An 11481-nucleotide genomic window follows, 5' to 3' on the forward strand; every position below is an offset into this window, starting at 1 on the left:
CGGGGCGGCGCGAAATTCCCCGTCTCGCCCCCCGCTTTTGCGGCGGGCGGGCGAAGAAAGGTCCGGGTGACTCACTGGAGACGCCGGGATATATAGGGCGGTGACTACCTGGGAGCGGCATTGGCTTCTGGGCGCTGCGCAGCCGCCGAGACCGAGCCGCCGCCAGAGTTCCCGCCGCCAGAGTCTCGCCGCGCAGCCCCGCCGCGCCATGTTGCTGCCCTGCGCCCTGCTGGCCGCTCTCCTGGCCGCCGGACACGCAGGTGAGTCCCGGGCGCCGGAGCGGGGCAATCGGGATCCAAGCCACGCGTGGGGAGTTCTTTTCAGCTGCGGGATGGATTAGTTAATTTTATTTTTTTTTTTTTTTAAATGTTCTATATTCTCTTGTCATTCCTGGGCTGCTTGGTGTGTGGTGGAAAGGATGTGGGGCCTCCCTTAGCCTGGGTAAGATAATCCTTTTCGGGTGTCACCGGCCCTTCTGAGGAGGCTTATTGCTGACAGGAAACAGAGACAAAATCCTGTGCTTTCGTTAATAACTGTTACCTGGAGTAGCCCGAAGGCTGGTGTGAATGGGTGCTCGCTCTCTGTGGTCTTCCTGATAAGCATTAAAACTTCAGGGCATTGTCTGCCTGAGTTTGAAAAGTCACTTAGAGAGATGGGAATGCCTGTGTAGCTCTCCACGATGCTGATCGGAGCGTTTGATTTCGTTCTAGCTAACCCTTGCTGCTCCAACCCGTGTCAGAACAGAGGAGTCTGCATGACGACAGGATTTGATCAGTACGAATGTGACTGTACAAGGACAGGATTTTATGGGGAAAACTGTACGACACGTAAGTATCTTAAATCTCTTTTCGTGGGAATGAAATCTGAGAATTCAGCTCCAGGATTGCAGAGTGTTCTCAAAAGCTAACTTACAATAATCTTTCCGTTGATGCTCACAGCGGAGTTCTTCACCTGGCTGCGGCTAACGTTGAAACCTTCACCAAATACTGTCCACTACATCCTTACCCACTTCAAAGGAGCCTGGAATATTGTCAACAGCATTCCCTTCTTACGAGATGCTATTATGAGATATGTATTAACGTGTAAGTACAAGTTCTCTCTTCTAGTCCTCCTAACTGGCAGAGGTTACTCAAAGGAGTGCAGAATAGTGAACTTGATTGATCCATATGTAAAGTTAGCAAGCTAAAATGCACTAAGGTAAAAACACTCAAACCAAAATTCAAGATTTCTGCATGACACAGATTTGTATGAAGCATGCTTTGAAGTGGAAATGCATTTTGCGCTGGCCTCTGATAGAATTCAGGGGCTTGCTGGCATAAACTTTACATAAATAACTCTCATTAATAATCGAATCCATCTGATAATCCAGGACCCAATCCTGTTATACAGCAACTGTAATCCCATTTAATATCAGTAAGTGATATGTGTGGAATCTGTCGATGCAACTGCTGCCAAAACACATGGAAAAGATCTGGCCTTCTGATTTACTTTGAGACTAAAAAAATAACTTTTTTCCTCTTTCAGCAAGATCACACTTGATTGACAGCCCACCAACTTACAATAGTGATTATAGTTACAAAAACTGGGAAGCTTATTCCAATCTTTCCTATTACACAAGAAGCCTTCCACCAGTAGGACTTGACTGCCCAACCCCAATGGGTGTTAAAGGTAAGGAATAAACCAGATGTGTAAGAATTAGACACTTCATAATCACTTCTAAGAATTTCTGTTTATCTTATCCTCTTAGAAAATGCTATGAGACCTCCTTGTCTGTCACCTTTTTTCAGTGTAGTTGACTTTAAGAATAGCCATGTTTTGGATATGCTGTGTAGAGACCTAGAAGATAACTATTCCGGTTCTCATTGTTGAGTTACATGCTAAAAATGGGGAGTTTAGAAGCTTCTAATGAGACCAAGAAAGTGCACATAGAAAAGCAGATAATTCCCCTTTTATGCTGCTGTCCTTCAATAATATATTGAAAGTCTTAAGCCTTGTCGTTAGGAAGAAAATTAAATATGGCATAATCATAGTTGTCTTGAATATCTAACTGTTTGTTTCTCTTGCAGGTAAGAAGGAGCTCCCGGATTCCAAGCTGATTGTGGAAAAGTTTTTGCTACGGAGGAAATTTATTCCTGACCCCCAAGGCACAAACGTGATGTTCACATTCTTTGCCCAGCACTTCACTCATCAGTTCTTTAAGACGGACCACAAGAAAGGACCTGGCTTCACCAAAGGCCTTGGCCACGGGGTACGATCATAGCTCTGTAACTTGAATGCAACGCTTAGTTCTGGGAAGCTCCTGAGCAGCTGGAGTGATATTCTACAGGTTATCCGGGTACACAAACACTGGTGCACGTACCGTGCGACGCCGTTTGCCAGGAATGGATGGGCTTACCCCTGCTGTACCTTCTCCTGCGGCAAAATACCAGCACTTGATAACATCTCTTCCTGGGTCAGAACCGCTTGTGCGAAGCACGTGGTTCTGTTTAAAGTGTCAGCACAGTCATCTCTGTGACTCTTACTATTCATAGAATCATAGAATGGCATAGGCTGGAAGGGACCTCAGAGATCATCTAATCCAACCTCCCTGTCATGGGCAGGGACGCCTCTCAACTAGACCAGGCTACTCAAGGCTCCGTCCAGCCTGGCCTTGAACACCTCCAGAGAGGGAGCATCCACAACTTCTCTGGGCAATCTATTCCAAAGTCTCACCACCCTCGTACTGAAGAATTTCTTCCTAAAATCTAATCTAAATCTGTTCTCCTTCAACTTAAACCCATTTCCCCTTGTCCTATCAGTGGACACTCTTGTAAAAAGTCCCTCCCCAGCCTTCCTGTAGGTTCCCTTCAGGTATTGGAAGGCAGCTATTAGGTCCCCCCGAAGTCTTCTCTTTTCAAGGCTGAACAGTCCCAGCTCCTGCAACCTGTCCTCATAGCAGAGGTGCTCCAGCCCCTGGATCATCTTTGTGGCCCTCCTCTGAACACGCTCCAACAAATTTGTCTTTCTTCTGGTGGGGACACCAGAACTGGACGCAGTATTCAAGGTGGGGTCTCACAAGAGCAGAGTAGAGGGGGAGAATCACCTCTCTTGACCTGCTGACCACACTTCTCTTGATACATCCCAGGATACGGTTGGCCTTCTGGGCCGCATGAGCGCACTGCCGGCTCATGATGAGTTTCTCATCTATAAACACCCCCAAATCCTTCTCTTCAGGGCTACTCTCAACCCACTCTGTGCCCAGTCTGTATTTGTGCCTAGGATTGGCCTGACCCAGGTGAAGGACCTTGCATTTTGACTTGTTGAAGCTCATGCAGTTTGCACTGGCCCATTTCTCAAGCCTATCAAGGTCCCTCTGGATGGCATCTCTTCCCTCAAGTGAGTGCATGGCACCACACAGCTTGGTGTCATCGGCAAACTTACTGAGGGTGCACTCAATGCCGTCATCCATGTCGCTGACAAAGATGTTGAACAGCACTGGACCCAGAACAGACCCCAAGAGTCTGTTTTCTCCTGAAGCCTCTTAGATCCATTGAGTATCCAGAATTTCTTCCGACTCTCTGGTAGTTGCAAAGAGCCGTATCCAGCACTGTAAAGTATCTTGTCTACTGCTAATTGAAGAGACTTAGTTCAAAAAGAACTTGAAAAGTAGACTCGGATTTAGGATTTTTGCCTATAAAACAGGCAGCCTTTGGAAAAAGGGTTCTTCAATATAATCCATATGTCTAAAGCAAAGCTATAAAATACGTGTGTATATACAGGGAGCTGTCTGCATAATAGAAAGCTGCTGACACTTTAAACAGAGTCCTTATAAACTGCCAGTCGATTAAACAACTCGCTCTTGTGCAGAGGTGGCTCCAGTTGCCAGGGAATAATTTGGCTTCGCCTTAAATATCAGTGCATGATACTTATAAGGTAACAATAACATAATTAAAAGGTAAACATCTAAGGGATGAACTATTGGCATCCATAGAAGTGGGACGTATCCTAAAATAGCAAAAAACTGTCTTCATCTTCCAAATGCTTTTATTTTATAGGTCGACTTGAACCATATTTATGGAGAGACTCTGGAGAGGCAACTTAAACTAAGACTTCTAAAGGATGGAAAGCTAAAATACCAGGTATGTCTTCTCTCAAAATTCCTGCCTTCTTACTGGATGACATATACTTCTTAAAACTAGTCAACACAGCTTAACTCACAAGCATCGTAGCTTATGGCTCTTGTTTTGTTCTTTCTCCCTCCCCCCGGCAGATGATTGGTGGAGAAATGTATCCACCAACTGTGAAGGACACTCAGGCAGAGATGATCTACCCTCCTCATGTGCCTGAACACTTGCAGTTTTCCGTGGGGCAGGAGGTGTTCGGTTTGGTCCCGGGCTTGATGATGTACGCTACGATATGGCTGAGGGAACACAACCGGGTCTGCGACATCCTGAAACAGGAGCACCCGGAGTGGGATGACGAGCAGCTGTTCCAAACTACTAGACTCATACTGATAGGTGAGTGTCACTCTTACTACATGGAACTATAGCCTTCTCTCGAGTGTGATGCTTCTACCCATTATCTGCTGTGACTGCAGTATGTGTAGTAAGAGGAAAAGCCGTTAATTAAACTGGGATGTGAGGGCATGCATCTGAGCCTTCATGACCTGTCACTGGAGCTGGAGCAAGATACAGCTTCCTCCCAGCTGTGTTAAAGGCAGAACTGAAGAAAACTGAGCTAAGTGATACTGCATTCCCTTATCGAAGGGAAGCAGAACTGAAAGCAGGGAAGAGGCAGGAAGCTGAGGTTCGTTTCTCAGAGAGAAAGCATGTGAGGCTGGATGACCTCAAGCTCTCAGATCTTGTGGGGGTTTTTGTGGGTTTTTTTCCCTTGGGGTTGGGTCAGTTCAGGTGTGCTTTAAAAGAGAGGCTGCGATTTCAGTCTGAAGTTCAGGAAGTTGTGTGAAATGTAATTCTACACAACTTCTCTCCTGCCTCATTGTCTATTTAATGATATTTCACCTTATGTGAACGGCGATGCACACTCAGTTTGAGAAGACCTTGCCCAAACCAAAGTGGCTGAAACAGTAAACCAAGACAGTTGTATTAAGCAGCCCAGAAGCTGAGAGTTGCTTTCAGATGCCAGCTTTCTTCGTTATTCCCTACCTCTATCCTAGAGAGCGTTGTGCTACTGAACACAACGTGGCAAACGGATACGTGCTGTTTTGGGGAACATACGCGGAAACGTATCCGGGGAGGGAGAAGCAGGCTGTAGAAAACACTTCCCCACCACAGCCAAAAAGTCTTGGGATCTTAAGTACTGTTCCATCCCTTACTGTTAGTCACATAAAATTACGTGGATTATTTTCTATAAGAGATAACAGAATGTTGAAGTGTTTTTTTTTAATCTGGATTGCTATAGCATTTTTCAGAACAGTTCAGCAGTGCTATTTCCTCTCAGAGCAGGGTAGCCACCTAAAGTTTCCCAGGGAACCAGTGCCAATATTCTCTTACATTTCATTGCCCAACAGGAGAGACAATCAAGATTGTTATCGAGGACTACGTGCAACACTTGAGTGGCTACCACTTCAAACTCAAGTTTGATCCCGAGCTGCTGTTCAACCAGCGATTTCAATACCAGAACCGAATTGCAGCCGAATTCAACACTCTCTACCACTGGCACCCGCTCCTGCCTGACACTTTCCAGATACACGACCAGGAGTACACTTTCCAGCAGTTCCTCTACAACAACTCTATCATGCTGGAGCATGGCCTTTCCCACATGGTGAAGTCTTTCTCCAAGCAAAGCGCTGGCAGGGTAGGTACTTTTTCTCAAGTTGCTGGTGAACCAAGAAAGCCAGAAACTGAGGGTGGGATAAAGCTATCCAAAACTAATCCTGTACCACAAAGGCATGACTTGCTCATGGCTCGTACTGGGAGATCTTGTATTATGGGGCAATCCCAAGCACAAGTACAGGCTGGGTGCAATGGATTGAGAGCAGCCCTGAGGAAAAGGACCTGGGAGTGCTGGTGGGTGAGAAGCTCAACATGAGCCGGCACCGTGCGCTGGCAGCCCAGAAAGCAAATCGTATCCTGGGCTGTATCAAAAAGAATTGTGGCCAGCAGGTTGAGGGAAGTGATTCTGCCCCTCTGCTCAGCTCTCGTGAGACCCCACCTAGAATACTGTGTTCAGCTCTGGAGTCCCCAACACAAGAAGGACATGGAGCTACTGGAGTGAGTCCAGAGGAGGGTCACAAAGATGATCCGAGGGCTGGATCACCTCTGCTATGAAGACAGGCTGAGAGAGTTGAGGCTGGAGAAGAGAAGGCTCCGGCGTGATCTTATAGCAGCCTTCCAGTACTTAAAGGGGTCCTACAGGAAATTCAAGGACGTGTAGTGATAGGACAAGGGGCAATGGATTTAAACTGAAAGAGGGGAGATTTAGGTTAGATATAAGGAAGAAATTTTTTACATTGAGGGTGGTGAGGCACTGGAACAGGTTGCCCAGAGAAGTTGTGGCTGCCCCATCCCTGGAAGTGTTCAAGGCCAGGTTAGATGAGGCTTTGGGCAACCTGGTGTAGTGGAGGATTTCTCTGCCCATGGCAGGGGGGTTGGAACTAGGTGGTATTTAAGGTCCCTTCCAACCCAAACCTTTCTATGATTCTATGATCTTACTACTTTACGTCTTTATTCAATAGGTTGCTGGTGGGAAAAACGTTCCTGTTGCCGTACAGAAAGTGGCAAAGGCTTCGATTGACCAAAGCAGGCAAATGAGATACCAGTCCTTGAACGAGTACAGGAAACGCTTCATGTTGAAACCATTCAAATCCTTTGAGGAACTTACAGGTAACAGCGTTCATCCTTTCTAACAAACAAGGGCCTTTTTGTTAAAATGGCTGACAGAGTCCTGCAGTGCCATTACTGGACTCGAACGGGGTAGTGTTGTGATGAAAACAGGATTAATTTTTTTACACTTACGGTTTTTACTCATCAATAATTCCAGGAGAAAAAGAAATGGCGGCTGAACTGGAAGAGCTTTATGGAGATATTGATGCGATGGAGCTGTATCCAGGCCTCCTCGTGGAAAAACCACGGCCAGGTGCCATCTTTGGCGAGACGATGGTGGAGATAGGAGCACCGTTCTCTCTGAAAGGACTGATGGGAAATGCCATCTGCTCCCCTGAGTACTGGAAGCCGAGCACCTTTGGTGGAAAAGTGGGCTTCGAAATAATCAACACTGCCTCCTTACAGAAGCTCATCTGCAACAACGTGAAAGGCTGTCCTTTCACTGCCTTCCACGTCCTAAATCCCGAACCCACCGAGGCAACGATCAATGTTAGTACCTCCAAAACAGCCATGGAAGATATCAACCCCACGCTGCTGCTGAAAGAGCGATCTGCTGAGTTGTAACAATCCATCTATTTATTTATTTAACGACATAATTTATTCTATTTATGGTTTAAAGTTTTGGGTTTTTTTTAAAAAAAAAAAAAGAAAAAAAAAAGCAAGAAAAACTTGAGCATCTTCATTGTGGGGGTTGCCTTAGATGCCTTACTCAGGTAAGGCTTCCATTTACGAAGGGATTTTCCATGTGTGAGCTCTACAGCAGTGAATCCCTTGTTTCAAGTCTTCTGTAACAGAACTACGTATTCCAAAGTGGACAAAGGTTCCAACTTTTTTTTTTTTAACATTGTTTTAATACTTGACAAATGGTGTTGGTGGAGGTGTTTTGGTTTTTGGGTTTTTTTTTTGTCTTTTCACTTGGTAGATCACCTGACACTACAAAAGCAAATTGTTGCCTCAGCAACTTCTTAAACTTGAAAGCAGGCCGTGGCACTAAAACTGCAAGAAAATTTGCCTGAATGAGAACTGCCAGAAAAGATTACGAATTCAGTACGAGCGCTCCAAGATTACCAAAAAAAATGTCTACTTGAGCCTTACTTATGTCAAGTCAGAAAATGCGTTGTGTTTGTTGTTGATACTACCTCTCCCCCGTTGCAAATAAGGCACTTTGTGTAGTAACTTATGTTTGTTTTTATATGGAAGTCTACTTTCATGTGGCATTATACATTTTTTTTATTTAACTATTTAAAGAAACTAGCACTCCTTTTGGATCCTACTTGTTGAAGCGTATGTCCCAAAAGTATTGCTTGTGTAAGAGGATGGTAAAAAGGTACCGAGCTTAGAAATGACTGACTCAGGCTGCTTGTGCTCTGATACAGATGTTTCATTGTGCCAGTTTGGGGAGGTCTTGAACTTAGTGCCAAGTGTCGGTGTTCTTCTCGTAGCTGTAGGTCTCTGCTCTACTTGACAATAGGGTTTTAATCTCGGTCACTTGAAGGACACACGGACAGTATGGCTGTAGTTAAGCGTGGGACTGTAGTGTAGCTTTGTGTCCCCAGGACATGGAGGTTGGTGGGGAATAGTGAGGACTGAGAAGCTGTGTGAACAACCACACGTGGCAGAGAAACGACTACAGAGCAGATGTAGCAAAACTGCCGAGCACCAAGGCTTGAAGGTAGCTTGTGCCTGCCTCCGCACGCCATACTGGTGACCAGTTATATTTACTGGGGGGAGGAGGGATGATGTTTTGTTTATAGTTTATAAACAGAGGCATTTTAAGTGGCTTAAGCTTAAATAAAGCTGGCTAGCATAAAATCTCCTAGACATGTTAGTCCTGATCCAGCAGTAAAGTATCTAGTCTCCTCTGGGCACATAAGAAGTTACGCAGGATCTTGTACCAGCACTTCCAACTTTGTATATAAGGGTATCTTTTTTTAATTTCTAGAGAGGAAATGTAGAAGATGATCTTCCCATAAAAACAGCTGGGGAACTGTAGGTAAAAAGAAAAAGTCACTTCAGACTGGAATAGAGCAGCAACCTGCTATTCTGTACCTCTACCCAATATTCCATGACTACTTGTGGAAAAGGACTTGATTTTTATTTTTTTATTATTTCACCTGAATCTCTCAAACTTTTGTAGAGGCTTGTGCATCGTAACAGCTCTGGCAGCGGTGTGCGATTCGAGTGTGACTTCTGTTTCTGTTGATTACCTTGTGGTTGTTAGCACCAGCAGCTGAATGAAGATCTCCTCTAATGAGCAGTACCAGCAGCCAGCTCGGGGTGGTCTCTGGTATAAATGCTTCGGGAGAAAGAAGGGCATTTGCTTTTCCAGTTGAAGCATGAAGAAGGGAAAAACTTCCCTAACCTTGTGTTTAAAGATGGTCAGTCCTGTGTATGCCAGTAAGTGAAAACTCCTCGGACACTTGTTAAACATGCGATTGTCACCCAGCTCCATCTTTGGAACTTCTTCAGAGCACCCTCCTGCCGTTAACAAGGAAAAATGTTTGGCTTGGACTCAAAGGGAGACAAGTCTGGCCACATCTAGCCATTTTGGGGAGGTGAAGAGGAATTCCTGTCGCTCGAGTTGAGTTACACGCTGCTTCAGCAAGGAGTCGCGTTCGCTCTGCCGCTCCTACTCTGCGGCCACATTTCAACCGTCACTTTTTACCTGTGACCCAACCTGCTGGGTTTGGCTGGGTTCGAGTTGCTCATAATAAATGTGTATGTCTGAGATTTATTTATTTGAAATTCTGTGAATTGTTTTTCACTTTATTTTTGCAGGACAAGAATGTTTTTAAAACGCGGTTGTTTATATAAATAAATTGAAAAGGTTACCTGTATCGACTTGTTTGCTCGTGATTTCCTTCGGTGATAGTTATTGTGAAGCAGTTCTTTCCTTGAGTAGCAGCTGAGCTACTCAAGGTTCAATGGAGAATTCTAAGGAGTTACTAACACCTTGCAACATTCTCTCCTATCCCAAAACCAAGATGTCTGTCACTTAAATCATCCAAATACAGTTACTATTTTCCCCTTGGTCACCAGCAAAAAGGGATTTCACTATTAAGTCTCTAGAGAAGCCAACTGCTACTCACTGTAGTAAACATGCTGGTGACACTGCCTCTTGAGTAGCCAAGTGCTTTAGAGGGAAAGTGCAATATTGGAGTTGCACAACACCACGTTGGGGTCACCAACCTCCCTTCACCACTTTCCCAAGCAAAACAGTCCATAGATGTTCCTTTTGGAGCTCAGCGTGCTCAAAGGGGAGACTGTTTTGGGATATGAGCAACCACTAGACAAGGTCTTTGTCCTTGAGCGTGTTTTCAGCAGGGGTAACTCGCCCTCTGAAGCTGTGACAGCCACTTCTTCATGGGCACCATCGCTCTGTTGCACATGTGGGTGCAACATGTTTCTCTCCTACAAAGAGCACCTCCGAGGCCACCCCGTCTCTTCCCTACGTTCTCATCTCTGACAAGAAATGAGGGGAAACTATGAAGGAGACAACTGAGGAGGTCACACACCTGGTACTACCTCAGTCAACTCCTACCACCTCCACCCAGCCACTCACCAAATGGCACCTCCAGCACCCTTCTGTGCTCGGCCCCTCGCTGTCATCCCACAGTTTACTGTCTCCACTGCTCCCCCATCTCAGCATTGGTGCCCTGTCCTCTCACAGCCCCTTCCTAGTGACCAGCCTCATAGCCTCAGTCCTTTACCCAGAGCCACCTTCCTTCCAGCTGCCCAAAATCCTCTTTGGTCCAAGGCTCATCCCAGAGATTCTCCAGCTCTGGGAATATGAGAGTCCTCCTGCCTCTGCTCTGTAGCTCCTTTCCATCTTCATCAGCGTGCTGTTTCCTTGTATTCCTATTGTACCCAGGCACCCAAACACCTCCAGCAGCTCTCCTCAACTTAAAACTCAGCCCTAATTGCTTCATCAGCCATCTTCAGCCCCCAAAACACAACATGCTGAGGGCCTCTCCAAAAGCATCAGTTCAGTCCTTCTTCTGGCTGCGCAGGGAGGCTGTGTGTGAATGGAGGCAGCTGTTGACCACTACCCCCAGGTCCTTTTCTGCCAGGCAGCTTTCCAGCCACTTCCCCAAGCCTGTGACATTGCAAGATTGCATGGGGTTGTTGTGACCCAAGAGCAGGACCTGGCACTCGGCCTTGTGGAACCTCATACAGTTGGCCTTAGCCCATCAATCCAGCCTGTCCAGATCCTTCTGTAGAGCCTTCCTACCCTCCAGCAGATCAACACTCCTGCCCAACTTGGTGTCACCTGCAAACTTACTGAGGGTGCACTCAATCCCCTCATCCAGGCTATTGGTAAAGTCAAGAAGGCCAATAGCACCCTGGCTTGTAGCAGAAATAGCGTGGCCAGCAGGACCAGGGCAGCGATTGTCTCCCTGTTCTCATCACTGGTGAGGCCACACCTCTAATACTGTGTTCAGCTTTTGGGCCCCTCACTGCAAGAAAGACATGGAGGTGCTGGAGCGTGTCCAGAGAAGGGCAGCGAAGCTGGTGAAGGGTCCAGAGCACAAGTCTTATGAGGAGCAGCTGAGGGAACTGGGGCTGTTTAGCCCGGAGAAAGGGAGGCTGAGGCGAGACCTTCTTGCTCTCTGCAACTGCCTGAAAGGAGGTTGTAGCAAGGTGGGGGTCAGTCTCT

At 46.3% G+C, this 11481-nt stretch overlaps 1 protein-coding gene across 1 annotated transcript; it reads left to right on the forward strand.

Annotated features, from left to right (window-relative positions):
• The first annotated feature begins 208 nt into the window (after positions 1 to 208).
• Positions 209 to 7388, forward strand: PTGS2 (prostaglandin-endoperoxide synthase 2). Its single transcript, XM_086617508.1, has 10 exons — positions 209 to 260; positions 711 to 827; positions 939 to 1082; positions 1525 to 1668; positions 2067 to 2248; positions 4035 to 4118; positions 4250 to 4496; positions 5510 to 5796; positions 6677 to 6824; positions 6982 to 7388. The coding sequence occupies exons 1-10, from the start codon at positions 209 to 211 to the stop codon at positions 7386 to 7388; spliced, it is 1812 nt and encodes a 603-aa protein (XP_086473634.1).
• The last annotated feature ends 4093 nt before the right edge of the window (positions 7389 to 11481 follow it).

The sequence above is a fragment of the Tauraco erythrolophus genome, chromosome 10 (genome assembly GCF_009769465.1).
Source record: "Tauraco erythrolophus isolate bTauEry1 chromosome 10, bTauEry1.pri, whole genome shotgun sequence".
Taxonomy (NCBI): domain Eukaryota; kingdom Metazoa; phylum Chordata; class Aves; order Musophagiformes; family Musophagidae; genus Tauraco; species Tauraco erythrolophus.

Bases quoted from the DNA above. Each gene is read 5' to 3' on its own strand.
- PTGS2 (XM_086617508.1), top strand. From the start codon at position 209: ATGTTGCTGCCCTGCGCCCTGCTGGCCGCTCTCCTGGCCGCCGGACAC. The intron at 828-938 runs GTAAGTATCTTA...TGATGCTCACAG, and splicing joins TGGGGAAAACTGTACGACAC to CGGAGTTCTTCACCTGGCTG. The intron at 1,083-1,524 runs GTAAGTACAAGT...TTCCTCTTTCAG, and splicing joins TATGAGATATGTATTAACGT to CAAGATCACACTTGATTGAC.